This window comes from Saccoglossus kowalevskii, chromosome 5 (genome assembly GCF_978046115.1).
Source record: "Saccoglossus kowalevskii chromosome 5, keSacKowa6.1, whole genome shotgun sequence".
Classification (NCBI taxonomy): Eukaryota; Metazoa; Hemichordata; class Enteropneusta; family Harrimaniidae; genus Saccoglossus; species Saccoglossus kowalevskii.
The window spans coordinates 15,715,519-15,736,285 of record NC_140645.1 but is presented as its reverse complement, the minus strand read 5'-3'; the positions used below and the strand labels follow the sequence as shown (position 1 = coordinate 15,736,285).

General features: G+C 36.1%; 1 protein-coding gene and 1 long non-coding RNA gene across 2 annotated transcripts; one reads left to right on the top strand and one right to left on the bottom strand.

Annotated features, from left to right (window-relative positions):
- Positions 1-823: 823 nt before the first annotated feature.
- LOC144362665 (uncharacterized) lies at positions 824-10,509 on the bottom strand. Its single transcript, XM_085498747.1, has 5 exons — positions 10,323-10,509; positions 9,807-10,104; positions 6,565-6,718; positions 1,157-1,604; positions 824-1,041 (listed from the first exon to the last, which is right to left on the bottom strand). Exons 1-5 carry the CDS (start codon positions 10,483-10,485, stop codon positions 824-826), a joined length of 1,281 nt encoding a protein of 426 aa, XP_085354873.1. The 5' UTR covers positions 10,486-10,509.
- Positions 7,981-9,805, top strand: LOC146745811 (uncharacterized). The gene is made up of 2 exons (XR_014929516.1): positions 7,981-8,210; positions 9,709-9,805. It is a non-coding gene; the product is annotated as an uncharacterized LOC146745811 (long non-coding RNA).
- Positions 10,510-20,767: the final 10,258 nt, after the last annotated feature.

Genomic DNA, 20,767 nt, shown 5'->3' with positions numbered 1-20,767 from the left:
ATCAAATTGTTAACCTACGGATTTTAATATCAGAATTGTTCTGTTAGGCAATGTGGGCAATTTGTCAGCCAACTCAGATTTGGAAGGATACGATTCACGAAACACCTTTACCTAAACAGCACACACAGCTACGAGATACTGGAGACAAACATTTTACAGATTTACTAGAATGAAACGTGATATACTGTGCACACCGTGTAATTACTTATAAATTATGTTGCTTGGTTATGTCATTTCAATTGAACTACTTCTAAAGCCTCATAGTGCATAGTTATATGATAAATTAGAAAAATCTTTTTGAACAAATTGGTAAATGAAGAAAAAACTAGCAAACAAAATATTCAGCCATTAAAAAAATATGTAAATCCAATCACAAATTATTAAAAACACAATTATTAATATACATTACGTTCATTGGTTAATATAGGATTACATGATCACATATGGTAATTTCACAATCCCGTTCACTATAAGTGTCTATGTTTCTTATTTGTTGACCACTATAGAAAAAAATCAGTACAGTACTTTTAATTTTAGAACAAAAAATACATTGCATATAAATCAGTTACATGACTAGCTTAGCGACTTATTAAAATATTCTAACTTAAATAAATATTGTTGACTAACTTGTTTGCAATCGAAATACAAGAATTTAATTAGAGAAATAATGAGAAAAAAAAACTTATTTAGTATATTATGTCTTTTTGTTGGTGTATGTGATACAGTTATACAGTTCAAATACAAACTGATTGTAAAATCATTATCAAATTATTGAATTTAATACATCTGGATTGTCGCCGCACAATTACATTTTTTTATTAAATTAACCAAGACAATGCCTTAAACTGACTACATCAAAACTTGATACTTCAAAAGTGTAATCCAACAGGAACGCCGAAATCAGATAAGAATCAGGAAAGTCAGAATCAAGACTTAAAATTCCACCTTTACCATCGAGACCGTCGTGTAAAATCTTCAGGGCTTTTGGTATTCTTTCCACGTCCCTATATTTGAAATAGGATTCGAATGTCAAGTAACCATCTGTAGAAAAAAACATGCTATGATGGTTACAATGCAATTTGTTAGTACATGCAAATATGTATCGTAAAATATTCTCATTCATTAATTCAGTCTTGACGGACTAGCTTATATTTACCTGTTCGTGGAGGAAATGTTATAGTTGAATTAATCAATCGGAGATGTCTTTGCTTCGAAATGCTGATGATATTGGCATTAAATCCTGGTGGTAAAAAGTAAGCTCCAACAATCCCCAGTTCACGAAGCCTAGTTTCGGTACTGACAACAGATAACTGAAGAATATTCTTATTCTGTCTCTCCCATAATCCACTCGGCATTGAATTACTCCCTCTAATGCCTATTTCGGAATGTTTGCTCCATTCAAGGACAAGTTTTGGATAGAGTTCGATGAAATTGCCATACAAGAACAGGGTCAAAGGAAAGCTTATTTCGTAGGCTGTTAACGCATCTACAAGAAGCTTTGCATTTTTGGGGTCCATACCCACTTCAATAACAATGGACAACTGGGATGCCTTATTGCAATGATCGTTGATTCTACCGAGAGATCCGGGCGTTCCAATCGGTATCTATTAACAATTGAAAGAAAAATATTGTTGCAATATTTGTATGGTTCAGCTACAATATTCGAGTACTTTGCACAGTATTCATAAAATTAATTTGTTATTAGTGATATACGCCTTTTTGCCTTTCCCCCGGCGGTGTTTTAATTTATCGGACACGCGTTTATCATATTGAATATTATCACAATCGGCGTCCAAATGCCATATATATGTGTGCTGGGTAAATAAATGTAACATAGATTTATTTGTGAGGTACAGAATATTATTGCAAGTATTACATAAAGCCAAGATGTTAATCTGCTCTTCAACCGTTTAACTAACAATAACTAATACTGTAGACATCTTTCGACCCTAAGAGGATATTGTTCTCGTCGGATCGACAAATCTATATATCTATATATTGACCGAAGCTGGGGGTCAATATTTGTATTATTACTATACCGTGAAAAGTTTCTAAAGAAGTGCATTATAAGATCTAACCCGCCAAAGTTTAGAATTTTCTTCATTCACAAGGAGCTGTTTCATAACACTTCCAATAGTTCGTATGCATTTGTATTTTATAATAATTTCCAAAATTTATGTCACTTTCAAGATTTTTGTAGGTATCAACTTGCTATGGGCGTCATTTCAGAATATGCGATTTTACACATGACGCGCGCGCATAGACACAAACCACACACAGGATTCGGGTCAATCGAATCTAAATAAAATAAAATAGAACACTGAACTAATTAATGAAACCCTTATGTATCTACAATACGGAAAATATAATGAAGTTACCTCAACGAAGTGAATAAATGCACTATAATCGGCATACGACATCAACAAATCCAGCAATACCGTGCAACAAGTATTCACATTAAAAATAACCCATATCAAGTAATGCAAGACACCTTGTTGAGCTGGAATTGTTATTGTTGTTCGACTTATTCATAACCTACCGGGGATTCTCGGAGAACGCGCCGACAAACCTCAGCGGGGAATCATAATTTCTTAGATTGATCGTAAGGTCGCGCATGCGGAGGAGCAGAATATTACGTTTTTGACCCCTGATACCAAAATGTATCGACCGCCAGATGCACGAATCTGATTGGCTAATGTAATATTTTCAAAAAAGTTAAGTCGTATTGAGAGGTATGCCATAAACACGTGTAGCAATACGCATAATTCAAAAATGAGTATTCAAGATATTATTACACACCGTCCATATTGAAGTAACATTGTTATTTAACTTGACAATAAACGACATCGCCAATTATTGTTAAAGAGAAGTTCGTGCAACTCGGATTTAATACAGAGTTTTGACGTATATCAATCACGAGGTGTGTCAATTACCAATGTCATTTAAACACATCGAATTAGCATATTGTGTTATTCTACAAAATATATATCATAATTTCAATTTCTTTAAACGTATGTGTGGTGAGCAATTTCAGATTTGTTATCTGCCTGCAGGGAACATTGTGTTAAATTGAGGAGTGTTTATCTATAGCGCCATCAACGAGTTTCTATGCGAGCATGGGGGATTTTTGGATAGCTAGGTTGCACAATTTATTCCTTGGTGTCCCTGATTCTCGCCGTTTTAATGAGCTATCAAACGTTTGCGCGTCGAAATCACCCCAAATCGACGTCCTGAGCTCGCAAGATATCAAGGTAACGGCGGAACTCAAAACAAGTGTTATTGACATGTCGTTTTAATTATATAAATCGTGACCGTAGCAACATAAGTTCCCCAAAAAAGCAACATGTTTAAAAATTAGACTCAATTTTGGTCATCGTTTACTTGTGATTGCTTTCATTTGATTTTACAGAAATATTCTTATACATACATTGCGAACAATAAATAGAAACGAAGTATCAAATGTCGTTTAATTTAAGATTGTTACTTTGCTACATTTCTAAGAATCAAATAATCAAAACACAGTGACTCATTGATCCTCGTAAAATCTAACAACTAATATTTTCCTTTTTAACTCTCACATGAATACTAATGCACGTTAACGCTACGCTCGTTCTGTAAATGGCAAACGATGACGAATCATGTTTAATTGCATCATATTTGTTTTACACTCGATTAGACAGTTTTGTGCAAAATATGTCAAATAAACGAGATTTTAAATGATGACGTTGTAATCCAGGAAATTCACTACGTAGCCGCCTCGAGTCACACAAAAGAAAAATTTGCTGCGCCCTCACACGACTTAATAGAACGTTTTAGATAATATGACTATGACAATTACACATTAAGAATAGCAAGCGTTAGGAATGGACCATTAACAAGTCTGGGGCGATGACTTAAACACTATGCGAAATATTTACTCCCTTCCCTTGCGTTTGATCCCTTTTCAATTATAAATTGCTGTATTTTTTATTTCTTTTTTTTCTGAGAAATAGGCGTCAGAATGTGTTCCCATGATTTTTTTCCTCTACATTTTTTTTCAAAATCTGCCATCGTCCTTAAGTCACACATTTTTACAAAATAACAAATTACTCTACAAGCAAAAAAAGATGTTTTTTTTTCTGCATAACATTTTTCTTAGCTATCCTGTTCTTTTAGCTAATTTAGCTAATCCTTCATTTCGCTAATTCAAAATGCCGCTAATTTAAAAAAAATTATATTCTCGCAATGATATTGTTGGTTTTCAGTTTTCGACATTGTAAAATTCTTTTGTTTTTTGGTAGAAAAACCCTAAAAAACTGATTTTGACAAGATAATTTAGAAATATATTATTAAGAAAAATTCATAACGAAATGTATTTTAATAATTTTCATAATTACCGGTTACACAAGAATATTAGTGAACAAGATAATTTGCTATATTCTCTATAATTTTGCTTTTTTGTCTTGAACTACAAACTATTTAGGGTGTTCAACAAATCATCTATTAACAATAACTTTAATGAATGTGATTTTACTTGAAATTTCAAATGAAAATGAAAGAATTTTGAAGTTGGAAAGTTTTTAACGCAGTGTAACAGTATGGGCTGTCGTTTATGTATCTATGTATATATTGTTTTTTATGAACTTAAACTTAAAATATATCTATGTACACTTCGTTATTTATAGATAATTTCACTTTCATTACCTAAATGTTATTTAATTTCGATTCGAGATATATTATACATATATTTCTATAAAAACAATCGTTGTTGCAGCATTTATTCACATACCAAGAATCAACGTTATATTCTTTATTTATATTGATGGGAATTATGTGTCAGGAACGTGTGTTATATTATTTTCCAACCTAATTATTTATATTACTTTCTAACTCAGAAAGAACGTCCTTCTCTATTGCATTCGCCGCGGATTCAACTTCATTCGCTTGTGATAGACACAAGAATTCCCCATCTTCGATATAGGCATAACTCTTAGCACACATAAATATTGAAAATAAAATAAGTATTGTAGTTGATGTTTTGGCTTAATAGATCGTATTGGGTTAATATCACGTTTTTGTGAAACTAGTTATGTTTTCGATAAATTTTACTGTAAAATGTTCACATATTGATGAACTGTGGTGAAATATCAGATTTGCGCCGACACAAATAGGCTAAGGGTGCCATTTGGCCAGAAATTACGATTTTTTGCGCAAATGTCGTACAAATACATGTAATTTAATGCCTCCGTAATCACTGAAACGAGCTTTGTTTTTCACAATTTTCTTCCGGGAACAAATATGCTTCGACCAAATTTCAGGCCTAAAAATACAATCTTCCTGATTCAGTCAAACATTTTCCAGCAAAAATTATTGACACACGTTTGAACAACTTGTTTTAAACAAAACGAATTGAGCAAAAAAATCTGCTGTAATAACTTTGTTGTGGAATAATTTCATTGTTTTCAATATATATGTGTGGTACGGAACTTTTACTGCAATGATTTTCAACATTGACAGAATCATTTAAGAATTATGTCTTTTCGTAAAATGGCGTTCGGTTGCTTGAGTGCGTCGACGATGGTGTATTTATCGGTCTCTAACACAGGCAAATGAAGTTGAATCGTTGAAAACACCGACGATCACATGTGACGTCAGCTATTCCTAGGTTAGAAAGTTCCATCACTGCTCGGTAATATTTATCGCATTGGCACGGCCAATCGGTGCGGTGTGAATTTGTCATGTTTTATATGTAAATAATAAAAATGCGTTCAATTTTTTTTATATAATTCGCTGTTTGAATGGCATGACATTGTATGCAAACCATTCAAATGTAGAAGCGATATGTTAGTGCTAACATTTCTAGATTGCCAAAACCGCTACACCGTTTTTGCTGTATAATAATGATTTTAGTCGCACCGAGTCTGCAAAAAAATTTTACATTTCATTATTTAATTATCAAAATCTATAGGACTTGTAAACTATATCGATATTCGTATTATTCACATACAAATACACTATACAAGTCTTACATGTATAATTTATTTGTGAACAATTTTGACACCTTCATTTCTTTATAAATCATGGTTGGCGAATACATTTATTGATTTTGTGGTTGTAAATACATGCTGTGAAATCGATTGTTTTCATTGTTTTTTGTTAATAATAATTGTGGTTGTAAATACATGCTGTGAAATCGATTGTTTTCAATGTCTTTTGTTAATAATAATTGTGGTTGTAAATACATGCTGTGAAATCGATTGTTTTCATTGTTTTTTGTTAATAAATTGTACGTAAGTATATTATATATAGTTATATATAATAGTATGAGACGGACTATTTAAAACAAAACCAACTGATTATTTCTATTTAATTCATTTGATATATCATTATTTATTAATAATTGTCGCATTTTTAATAATTTTATAATAAGCTTAAAGCCATAGTAAACGATAAATAAATAAATGCACAATTTAAATTTAGTAAAGTAATGCATTGAATCAAATTCGCTAAAATTGAAAATTGCATGTAGTTATTTCATCGTGTTTTACAGTATATGTATATGTTCGTGAATGAAATGAAACTTACATCGCTCTTTTGCAATTCATCCAAGTCACTTATTGTCTTAGACTCTCCCGCCCATGTTATGATTTGTTTCTGTTTATTAGCTTCCTCGACGATTTTTTTCTTCTCTTTCGATGTGAGACCAGTTGGTTGCCAGGAATGAAACTCACCATAATACCTGACCATACGGGATATTTGTAAACTGGTGCATTTTGTCGTAATTCAACATGCATTTAAACAGTCGTCACTACTCATCAATGAAATGAGAATCTAACATATACATGGTAGGCTGATTGGCGATTCGCTCCGCCAAGGTAGGACAGAGTTTTTTTTACCAAACTTTTCCAACTAACCAGAGAATATTTGATCAAGCTTATCAACACCAGACCAGACACACACGAAATGGCTTCTATAGAAGTCTATTAACACGGCTGTTGTAACTAATGAAGTCGGGTTTAGATAATGACTTAGGCTAGCAAGGAATCCGTGTCTTGTGAACGTCAATCCAGTAAAAGCACTGACGTCAACTCGAAAACAAAATAGTACAACTGGGATCACACTCAAGTTGAGTAGAATGAGATATGTCTGAGGTTTTCACTCAAAGACTGGTAAGAGATTTGGCGCTACGGTATTATTGTTCTTGCCATGGCAACGGTGGGCCAGAATTTTGTTAGATTTCGTCATATATCTGCCTGCCAAGTATGAACTAAGTCGGCTCAGCCAAAAACAACAACAAACAAAAACAGAAGATTTAAAAAGACCTTACCCCCACTTCGAAGTCAAATTTCCTGGCAATAAAAAACAATTTTGGGCTCACACTGAAGTTGAGTGGAATGAAATGTTTCCGACGTTTTCACTCCATGAGATACATTTGGCGCGAAGGTATTAAAACATTTTTCTTGTAGTTGCCATCGCAACAGCGGGTTGGGATTTTTTTCTTCAAATGTTATCATCTGAACAGAGTGAAGGCATGACCTACCTGCCAAGTTTGAACAAATTCTGTGAAGCCCCAAAATAGCACAGAATAGTTAGTACGTGAAGAAGACACAGACACAGAAGAGTTATTATAAGAATAATCCTTAGCGGAGAGAATCACCAATAAAAAAGCAGGCACATGTTTCCAAATTTACGAACAAGCTCCATGTTAGATCTGCTAACACAGTTGTAAATGAATATGATTACTTATACACACCGATTTAAGTATATTACAAAGTATCATTACAGAGTATTCTATTTGTCTCATTCAAAGACCAAGTGTTATTCAATATTAAAGCGGGGGAGTCTTCACCTGCGCATGCGCCAGAAGGCCATAGCGTGTCATTATTTACAAACAAGCGTCTACCCATGAGCCTTTGTATTTTTAGCGTGTGTTATTATCGTCGCATGGGAGTCAATTCCCGCGTGTGCGCAGGTGACGACTCTCCCGCTCTAACGTTCATGTTTAACTATTAATAAATGTACCACCGATTCTCCACAAGCCACCATAAAACTAATATTGGCTCACATGTTGCATATATGGAGCACAAGGTATGCTTGGGTTGGCGAGGAGTTCTTTCTTTTTAATATTTTGCAGTGTTGTCAATACCAGTGAATTTACTGCCAATATAATTGAGAAAAGTTCACAGTGAACGAAAAACTGTTACAGTCACTGGTCCCTGTATAGAACTGAAGTAAGTATTGAACGTCGAAGCGCGTGAACTGCGGAAGTCGAGTTATTAGTTCACGCGCGAGTTGAGCGGAATTCAAAATGCGTCCAAAACACTATAATTTAAAACGTATTTCTTGAAATTCATTTTCACAATCAACTATTCAACTATGACAAAATAAAATAAGAAGGAAACCAGTTTTAATCCGTTAAATATATTATTATTATTATTATAATTTAAATAATTTACATTGTGAGTGGACGAGTGACTAATGTGAAGTAGTATTGTAATAATCAGACGCTGAACGGTACACGGGTACGCCGTCTCAGGTGCCCGCCTGCAGTTTGCCACCACTGCTACATAGAGAGGGTTCGGTGCGGTTCGGTTTCAAGAAGAAAGAATATCCGTAACTTTTAGTGTGTCTTTATGAATGAAACACACACCTGGGAACAGGGATATTTCATTAGTTTATACAAACTGTAACCCCCGGGCTGTGACATTTACCATGGAGTCACCGCTAAGGAAATGCATACCACCGTCGGTCTTTCGTCGATCACGTTTCGCAAATAATGTGGAACTAATCACTATAAAAACTCACATTTTTGTACTAGCGTTCTGTAGACATATCCCTAATTCGTTTATCACCTTCGACCGGGTAAATCACAACAGATTAACCTTAATTCATCAACACGATCGGATGACCCAGTCGGGCAGCCAGCCATTCTCCAGGTCTCGACTTCTGTCGTTGATGTCGTGGTTGAGAATCCAGAATTAGTCTAAGCAACAGGCGGCATTTTACCCGTCAATCTACTTTATTCAAGTACGCTATATTATTTTTTTCAGTTTTCTCATATATTTGTATGTATTTATATAAATTATAGCGAGGGCAAAGAATATGACAGAAATCTATAAACCCTAAGAGTACGAAAACTGTGCACTTCCGGTTAATGGGCGCCGCCATTTTGTTTGTTAAACAGCTCATTTATGATAACACATCTTCAACATATTGTTCACTGAAAAGATAATCGTTTTCTACAATAGACTGAAAATAGTTCGACGTTGAATAATGTTTCGGGCCGTTTTGTTCAGCGGCGACACAAGAATCGTGCATGGCACATCTTGAATTTCAGTTCACACTGCGCTCACTTCCCGGGCATTTCCTGCTACATATTGTACAATATTCCCTCAATGGCGTGGAAGAGTCTCATGTTTTTGAGTATCACCTATACAAAATTCTTCAATTATTCAAATTGGTCCGTGGAAGAGACTGATTCAGCGTGTTCAGTCTAAACTTGGAGAATGGCGGTCACCGTGACAGCGCCATCATTATCGCGCACTAGATGGAACTCCGCCACCGTACGCGCATTTGCACACAGATATCCTAGAAAAAAATGATCCTATTTCAATATTAAAATCTGTTGTTATTGCAATTGACCAATTTATTTGATGCTGTTTCCAGTATTAAATACTTGTTAGATCATAATTTTACTTCTTCACAAAAACCTTCTTTTTTATATTTTAGGCCTTCACTAAAGGGATACAGAATAATCTGTAGCAATGATGTCATAACATTCAATGATATAGATATAATGGTATAATAAAATATAATATAATACTAACTTATCAATCCAAGCAAAAGTGTCATCATTCAACATCTTTTTCAATATTCCATATTCAGCCCCCTCAACGTCTAATTTCAGTATAACGTAATCTTCCTTCAGTGTGTGTTTCTGGATCCATTGTGAAAGGTCAATTGTAGGAACCGTCACGTGACGACTAAGCTTTCGTCTGCCACCATCTGTATCCGTCTTTTTCTCATCTTCAAATGCAAACAGCGATCCGCCACCCCACTGCATGTCCCGTTTATTGTTAATTTTGCCAGGAAACCATGCACCTTCTAAGAATGCTGTCATGTTGCCTGTATAGACAAATAAAGGAGTGTTATTTCAGGTGACGGACAGCTACGAGCATTCATATCTGTCCAAAAATGATGAATATAAGCGGTTGTCACTAAGATTGTAAAAATGTAGTCTGAACACAGAGGGAGTATTGTTTATATGTTTAATACGATACAATTGCAACGTCTTCCGATCACCCATCTCATACAACGGATAACCAAGCATTAATTTGTCTTACCGTCAACATTAGAAACACCAACTGGTATGTGTGCATATACATTTCCTTGTGATACGTATGCAGCAAAATATGGACGTAATTTATAATCAATCTCAAATGAATGAATTTCAAACTCTCTGGAATTTGGATACATTTCCCGGAACATCATGACAGATGAAGCCATATTGGCGCCGCAATCAAGAAATATCTTTTTAGGCTGATAGTCATTTGTTAGGCGTCCACGTGATTCCCTGAAAAACAGAATATTTTATTATAGCAGTTTTAAAATGACACAGCAATAAATTCACAAAGGAAAATAATCAGTTAATTTTGTTTGGTGCGTACAAATACAAAACTTCTAGGGCATCGGTTAGACCATAACAACTTTGACAACTGTGTTAATTTTGTCAATACAAGTTAACGATTAGCTTATTACTGTGTTAGTAGACGAATATTTGCATCTCAGGTTCGCCATTCCTTTGAAAAATGACTAACCCATAGCCATCACCATCCAGATGGCTTTTTCAGTAATACAAACTGAAGTCAAAATGTTAAAAAGCAGCCAGCCATTGACGTTCTGTTGCATTCAATGTTGGAGATTTTCACTTCGATGAACTTGGTTTTGGTTGTGTCTGTCTTCGTGAAACTTGTCAGCATTTGTTCTTTTAGCAGTATATTTTCCATATGATACCTTTTCCATTAATTCAATGATATTGATTGTAAGATTCCAAGATTACATATCTTACCAGTAAAGTGGGACGCGGGAGGGGCAACTTGTCTTTTCAACCTACTGAAAGGACAATTCGTAACACGAATGGTAGATGGTTACAACAGGTGTGTACACAGTAAACAGGACTTTGGAGCGACACTTCAAACTCGGTTAATATGTTTGCAGGGATACATGGCAGATGAGTGTAAAATGTCTTCACTTGCATGTTTCAGAATATGTACCTCCGCGGTATTTAGTGGGCCAACAATACGTGAAATACGACGCTCGCAAAATACAACATGGCTTGTTATCACTGGCGATTTTAGAAATTGTTTTGTGCACTAACATTCATTTTATCATCTGAAAATCCTATAAAAATTATTGTAGTCCCACACTAATTATTTTGGAGGACTGTTAAAATTATATTATTTCGAATATTTCTGGTACATCAATTATGTGTTGTTTGTCCATCGATGCGACAAGAACCATCTAGTCATCCTGGGGTGGGGGTGATCTTGCTCTGTGGGTCCGCAGGTGGCTGGTGAGACCGATCTGCGCCCAGAATAGTCTCTGGCAGTGCGAAAAGAAAATGGTAGCAGCTGCTGTAGGGTTGTTGGCCCTGTTCCTGGCTTGTCTGTGGTCAGCAAAAGCAGCAATCCTGTTGGCAACTTTAGCTCCCTTGTAAGATACCAACACGAATTGTCGTTAGATACTCGCATCTGTGTGGGGCAATATATTCACCTACTCATTAGTAAAAACTATGGCCACACACTCGAAACCATACAGTTATCTTGACCTTTAGACTTGTAATTCTTCTTTAGATTCCTCATATTACTAACTATCTCCCAAATCGTTCAAAAGTGTGCAACCTTTGCACGAACATTCCGCAATTTACAGATGGTTGCCGTCTCTTTCACATCTCTAACAAATTATGTGAGCATACAAGTTATTCTCGATAGCGATATGCGAGGAATCACGTGCTTCAGTATATAACAGGACTACCATGAACATAATCATTAATTGTAAAAGAACTTCCATAGTGACAAGCATCAGAGGAAGTTAATGAAGTCATTTCGCATCATCACGAATAATTGTGCATTTGTAATCATCGCGCAGTGACCATTAATTGATACTTACATTGAAATAATCCGTGAATCATTTCTAAATGAGATACACGTCTTCTGAGTAAATTCCAGTGGCATTCCCGATTTTGATCCAATAAGCTGCCATACGCAAAACCCGCAGATGAAGATGATACCAGACATTACTAGTACGAAGAAGGACTTTTTTCGTGACATCATTCTTTTGAGTCACACACTAAAATATTTAATTTAGAAAATATACTGGCGATTTGTAGATTGAACAAACTTGATATAAAACGTGATATACGTGATTCAACTTGGTCATTGTTATTGCATATTTTTCAAGAATATTTCAGGAATATTGGTTCACAAATAATGGTTTATACGGCACAAGCCTGTAAATTTACAGCGCGAGTTTAGTAAGGTTATTGAATAGAACGCATCGGTGATGATAGTTATAATTGGTATTAGTAAACCTCTGTCACTGTAACAGTTACAGTGTGTCGTACCATAAGTTACAGCGCATTTTCATCCATCCATATAAGGAAATGTGAATCCCAAATATGGAATGATAACGCGCATAAGCGTCCTCTAATAATAAAAAATAAACATGGCTGCCACCAGGGTTTAACCGAACTCCACACAAGGAAGTTCGCTGATTCTGTTCGAACCTTTTTGGATTTCGGCATTCCCATGATGTATCCTTGGAAGGAAAAGATGTATAATAATATGCACTCAGACATTTCGCCGTCGCATCGGCCTCCCGCTGTACTGTACTCGTAATAACCTCATAGTAATATAATGCAACTTATAAAGGTCTGTGCTAAGGAAAGTTTTACAACTGATGGCGATATATAATTTGTATTACTCTTGATGATTTCTAGTGTTTTGATATTGTGAATATTTATTTAAACAAAATTTATTAAGGGTATGGGATTTATGTATTTACAGTAATTTAACTTATTAATTATTGTGAAATTAGCCCAAAGGGCTGTACAATGAGTAACAATGGAATTATTTGCATATTTCCCACGAGACTTAGCACTGAGAAGTCAGTTTTAGTCAGTAACATCATTGAACTCGTCTGAGAAGCATCTCTTCCTTCACCTCTCTGGCCACTGAATCATTCAGTCCAGAGTTGGTTGTGTGGATGTTTTGTCTAGCTCGTTTCAACTTGCTGTGTTAGCGCTAATACAGTCTGTGACTCCTACAATCTGAACTGTGTTGCATTTTACTAGATTTGACCAACTGACGGGGTATGTACATTGTTGCTATTGTTTTAACTATGTGTTTTAAATGTCCGTGTAATATTTTGTTCACGACATTTGTGCTTTGTCAATTTATTCTTTTGTTTACTGTCATTGAAACATGTAAACTCTAGTATTACTAGTGTTAAATGAATTCTCGATTCAAATTCTCATTATTTTTCTTGATGTAATTTATTGTGTTTACTCATGGTTTTAGGTTTTATGTTCCTGTAATTTTGTAGTCATCTTTACATTGTCACTCCTCTGTGTAAATACGATGCTTCGCGATATCCTTTATTAATAAATCAGTACGAGAATCGGTTGTACCAATTACCACCGTCGCTCATACTTTAGTATCGCTCGGTCACAAAGAGAACGAATTGAAAGCAACATTTTTACTAGGTACATACTGTATTTTTAAAACCAGGATAATTGAAAGTGTTTTCTATTTTGGGTTCAGTGTCTTATTCATGTTTCATACATTAATTACGTATTACACACAGTTTCATTGTAACTTAAACATCATTATCATGTATTATACAATACTCATTCAGTAGTGCAAAATAAACTACGGTCCTGCACAGAAAATTATTTTCCCAATCGGATTTTGTTAAAACCAACATACCCGTGTACGATATGACAGCATCGATCAAATATGTAACCAATAATTTGTTTTCAAACAATATTAAAATATTAACCTCATGTTTGTTTTTCGTCAACCAAGAGTATAATTTATGACGTAACTATTAAAGGCCCAATTCACTTGCCCCGGTCAAGTGTGATTTGAAGGTGTGGCTATGCTAATGAGTGTTGTTAATCACTTGCATAACCTTTGTTTACAGAAACCCGTAGTTTATTCACACGCTGATAACACTAATCTCCGTAAACATCGATGCGTGTAACGGTACAGTCAGGCTTGCCTCTGTAGAGCATGGACCTGAACTACATAGGCATCTCGTAACGACAAAATTAATAACGCAAGTAATAAGGGACGTGTTACGAAGTGATGTGGCATTGATTCATGGTTATATCACCAATAGCCTTCGTCTGAACTGCGGATTTACCGTATCGTGTCATTTGCCATTCTCGTATCGTTGAGCTATGATGCCACGGCGATGACCACGACGTACACTTAGAGTGATGTCACGCTGCGGTCAACGATAAAAAAAATATATTCGCTGCTCGGTGCTCACCCTTTCACTATCATAAATGCTACGTGGTAATAGAAAAGATAATAGATTTGAAACGATGCATCACTCCGTGAAATTCCATTTATATTGTAAAACATTGCGACACATCGAAAAGACAAGTTGAGTTCATAGTCTGCTACGTGAGTCCACTTGATGCGTTGTTGAGGTCCCAAGCCCAGTTGATACGTTACATAGTTTTATTTTTCTATGGATAATTTTTCTTGCATATGGATTCGAAATGGGTCATTTTCGATGAGATAGTTGTTGGGTGTCAACTAACTATATACTTCAAGTTTCGGAGACGAGCTATTTGGGTCTATGCGCATACACCATGGAACAAAACCGGAACAGATAATATTGAGGCACCCGTTAACGGCGAGTAAAATGGAAAGATATATTTATTGCGACGAGGAAACGTGATCCTCAGTAACTATAAACCTAGCAGTAGTGTACAGTTGTTCGTCACCACGATAGACAGAATGATCCTCCGATGTGATGGCAACATTTCCGTTATTCCCACGTTTTACACACTCACCTGTAGATGTGCGATGTGGTGTCGGCGTGTCGGAATTATTTGTTCTGTTTTACTATAAATAAGCGAAATGTTTCTCAAAAATGTTGACATGATTGTGAAATGGTGCTGTTACTAATTTATGGGAAAAACTACTTCCAGACTGGCCTCTAACATCACTTTGGAAATAACAGGAAGTGTTCGTTATTCTCGCTGATCATGCAGGCGAGTCTTCCTTTACAATCAATGAGGTTATAGAAATAACAAATGTGCGAGTTTAATACAAGAGAAGACACGTCGCACACATTACGGCCACCTGTAGGACATCATGCACCCCCTCCCACGGGCATGTATTTGTATGTTACTACTGGTAACAGCATTGTCCGTATTTCTCCAACAGCAGACAAGAAATAGTACCTGTGGTATCACACGTATCACATGCCTTTATTCGAATAACGCAGGTGTGAATATTTCGGCGAGTGTTATACTTTCATTTCGCTTCTTTACGTGTTTCAGTCAACATGCTTAAAATATTGGTCTCATTTATGATCTATTTACCGTCATAGGCTACGTTATTTTCGCTCTATCGCCACGTGCACATCCTCTGACAATAACAGTAAACAATACTAAATTCATTTCATTAAAACAACTAGGGGTATTTCTGGCTCGTACTCTCTGTGGTGACTTTTTTAAATTTGGGACCGCAATTGTCATTGTCTTCGTTGAATCCGCTATTTGATAATGAGACACGCATTAGGAACTGTGTAAATGTTTGTGGAGCAGTTTCAGCTATCCAACGTCACGTGACTTTGATTGACGGCGTCCTTTTCCCCGGTTCGTGTTTTCGACTTTTATCCGCCAAAATCTCCACTCGTACACTATTTATTGTTATAAATACTACACACAGTCGTTGCTGTAATATTCATAGTCACATACATCCACTTTGGCACGACATAATCACCCTGTAAGTTCGAGAAAACACGTTTTTACCGGAGCTTGGCTGGAGTTGTTTACTACAGCATGACAAGCCTGAGATAGGAAATAATCCATATTGTTTAGAAACGTATTTATAGTATACCTGGGCCTTTAATTATGGTGTTCATTTACGAGTAGGTAAGTTCACCTTAGGTGAACAATATTGTGCAACATCTATTTAAAACATAGCAACGCCGGTATGTACGTGTGTTGAGATGTCGTGATTTCACAATCCTGTCTGGGTCAACTAATTCAACTTATATATTTCTATTATATAATATAATATATACTCAAACAGACATTGTAGTACCAACGACGACTCAAGGCCAATATGATCAGAAGTACATCTTCTATTCCGCAAAGTCATGACTAAAATTGCTCCGATTTGGATTAGGGTCATGGCGTTGAGCGAGGAGGCATATTTACTGTTAATGGTCGGCTATCAACGGAAACACTGGCATGGTGAAATGCATAATGACTAGATAAAGAGTAAAAGAAGATAATATGATATGCACTTTTCTGTCCCCTTTTCGTAATTTGTACAAGAATTTAGTAGAATTTAGAGGGAATTTCGTCTGGAATTATACACCCTCGGAAGATTTTTCGAACGTGAAACAGCTATGGTCAATTTTTTTTTGTCGGCCATGATGAATATACGTTTCCAAAAAAAACATACTTTTCCACCAGATTATATAAAAACACATTTCCTCACCCTAATGCATGAATACACGTAAATACATGAGTACATATATTGTCCAGATGTTTTTTTACGGAAGGATTGTGCAAAAAAAAGATTTTGATATTTTCATTTCTGTCTGTTGAAAATACTGTTTTGTATGTACTCTGTCTAAAAAATCATCACAAAAATTGCGATCATGGAGCAGAAATCATTGAAAAATTAATACAAATGTATATGTAGAGATGACAGAGTATTAATAAATAATATAAGAGTTAGTTTACATACCTTACCAGTAAAGTGGAAGATGCGGGAGGGTCAACCTGCTGTACTCTTTTCAACCTGCTGAAAAGACAATTCGTAACACGAATGATTATAGTTACAGACAGGTGTGTACAGAGTAAACAGGACTTTGCAGTGACACTTCAAACTCGGTTGAAATGTTTACAGGCATATTAGTGTCAAAGGTCTTCACATACATATTTCAGAATATGTACATCCGCGGTATTTAGCGGTCCAACAATACGTGAAATACGACGCTCGCAAAAATACTACATGATTTTTTTTCACTGGCGATTTTAGAGATTGTTTTGTGCACTAACATTTATTTTATCATCTGAAAATCTTGTAAAAAATATTCTAGTGCCACCCTAATTATTTTGGAGGACCATTAAAAATATATTAATTTGATTATTTCTGATACATTGACACATCAATTATGTGTTGTACGTCCATCGACACAAGGACCATCTAGTCATCCCGGGGGTCGGGGTGATCTTGCATTGTGGAACCGCAGGTGGCTGGTGAGAGAGATCTGCGTATAGAAGAGTCTCTGGCAGCACGAAAAGGAAATCGTAGCAGCTGCTACAGGGTTGTTGGACCTGTTCTTCCTGGCTTGTTTGTGGTCAACAGCAGCAGCAATATTGTTGGCATCATCGCAAACTTTAGCTCTCTTCTGAACAGCTGATCGCCATGTTCCTCTGTCTTGGGCCACCTGCTCCCATGTGCCGTGACAGATGTTTATAATTGGTATTATTATACATTTGTCACTATAACGCCACAAGTTAGAGCGTACCCTACAATTTTGCGGTATTTCAGGGGGTATTTTCATCCTACCAGAGAAGGAAATGCAAATTCCAAATATGGAATGATTATGCACGTAAGCGTCCTCTAATAATAAAAACAAACATGGCTGCCACCGGGGTTTGACTGGACTGGAAGTTCACTGATTCTGTTCTAAACTTTTTGGATTTCGGCATTCCCATGATGGATCCTTGGAAAGAAAAGATGTATAATAATAAGGTTATTACGAGAATATCTCATTGTATGCACTCAGACAGTACGCCGTATCAACCTCCGCTGCGCGTCGATACTCCAGCTGTACTGTCTTCGTGCATACTTTGAAGTATTCTCATAATAACCTCATATTAGTATACATCTGCCACCAAAACATAAAGTTAGGTAACGTAAAGTTCCAGTGTGCCGTAATTTTGTGGTATTTTACGGTGTATGTTCATCCTACCAGATAATGGAAATGCGAATTGCAAATATGGAATTGTAACGTGCGTATGCGTCCTCTAATAATAAAAAAAATCCACCCAAATAAGTTCGCTGATTCTGGATTTCGGCATTCCCTCGATGTATCCCTAGAAGTATGCACTCTGGCTGTACTGTCTGCGTGCATACTTTGATGTATCCTCGTAATAACCTCAAATTATTTGATATTTGATTCAATGGCATATCTTTATGATCTGTGCCAGGTGTAGACTGGCAAAGTCGTGACTTTTTAGACAAAAAGATATAATTAATTGTTTTAAGTTTTTTTAGCATGATCTTGAAAACTACTGAACGCATATGCGGACATAAGGCTGCTATTAATTATTCATGATGTTATTGATTATTCATGAGTGGGTGTGTGAAAGTAAGCACATCAAACCCAAAAAATTGGAGCTTCCAGACTTGTTCTTTCATTAACGCTATCAAAGCAAAAATATTCACAACTATTGTCGCCGGTAAGTCGCTCAGCTTCCCCTGACGGCATTGATGTAAACAGAAAGGGGTAACTTCGTACTTCAGTGATTGTCCGCTTCCCGTCGGAATGGCAACAGACACGTCTTTACTGGGATAATAACTTTCAATAATCTGTCCTTGATTCGATCGCAGAGATAGATACTTAGCGCAAAAGTGACACTCTCATCAATTTTTACTGAAAACATGTCGATTTAAATGTCCGATGTATATGTATAGTAGTCTTTCAAATTTGCCAGGTCCTCAGAAGTGACAAATCACGTACATTAACATAGATAAGTTATTACGAACACAGCTGCACTCTGATTCGTTGTCAGTGCTAGTCAACAGCTTTTGATTAGCATAATCACCGGAGTGATTCTGCTCCGGTTTTCACTCCAATGCACTGGCGTCCAGTCGGTATTTCTTTTACAGTCACGCTAGTTTTCGCGATCACGTTAAAAAGGCTAAATTGACAATTAATTATATTGTTTATGTAAAACAAAAAAGAAGTCCCGACTTTGCCAGTGTATGCCAGGTGCCGCCGCGAATTACTGGTAATTCTACTAAAATTTAGCATTAACAACCCTGTTTCTGTGGTAGGCACATATTTTGGTCTGATACACAAATTATACAACCACGAGTGCTAACATTTGTCATTTAATACACCACATACAATTAATTTCCCATCGGATTTTGGTAAAACCAACACACCCGAGAACGATATGACAACATCGTTCAAATATGTAACCATTAATTTGTTTTCAAACAAAATTAACCCCATGTTGTTTTTTTTCGTCAACCAGGAGTACAATTTATGACATAACTATAAATTCTGGTGTGCATTTATAAAGTAGGTTCCTACCTCGGTAAACAATATTGTGCAACTTTGCATGCAGCTTGTGATATATATTTAAAACATAGCAACGCCGTAATGTACATGCGTTGACATGTCGTAAATTCATATGCCTGTCTGGGTCAACTAATTTAACTTATAAATTGCCATTATATAATACTGAAACAAACATTGTAGTGCCAACAACGACCGAAAGCCAACACGAACAGTAGTACATCTTCTATTCCACAGTGTCTTGACTAAAATTGTTCCGATTTAGATTAGGGTTATGGCGTTTAGCGCAGGGGCATATTTATTAGTAGTCGGCTGTCAACCACACTGACATAAAGAGAAAAAGACGATAATATTACATGCACTTTTCTGGTTCCTTTTCAATATTTTTAGTCGGCCATGATGAATATATGTTTCCAAATAAACATACTTGCCCACCAGATACTACATATATTGTATATATATCTACCTTTAATTTCCAGCTACGACGAAATAACTACTGACATGCTATATATAGACAATCAATTGAACAGACCATGATTAAAAAAACAAAAGCATGAACGCAAATTGTATGTACATTGTCTAAAAATCATCACAGGAAGTGCGATCGTGGAGCAGATATCATTGAACAATTAATATATGTAGATAGTATTATTGAATGATATACAAGTTAGTTTACCTACCTTACCAGCAATACAGGAAGACGCAGGAGGGGCAACCTGCTGAGTTGTAACACGAACGGTGGATGGTTACATCATGTGTGTACACAGTAAACTGGACTTTGGAGCGACACTTCAAACTCGGTTGAAATGTTTGCAGGCATACATGGCAGTGTCAAGGGTCTTCACATACATATTTCATAATAGTTGAGTGGACGTTTCTTAGACGCGGCTTGCTGGTTTCGTGGTCTCTGTGAAAACTAACGAAATTTTACGTTTCTCTTGATTGTCAATGACCAAAAATGCAACTATTCGAGATTTTCGATATCTTGATATAACTCTGGCTTAACGATGGGAGTCTCACTTGAAGCGTGGCGATGTTCTATTGATATGTTTATTCAGTCAGGTATCGTGGCCATAATGGTGTTAGCCATTTTGAATTGACTATTCATGGCGGACTGTATCTTCGTATTGTAGTGCTGTTAAGTCTACTACGATGTGGTGACGTGGAGTCAAATCCAAGCCCATCATCTCGTGCAACCTCAAATAGTGCTAAAGCTAGT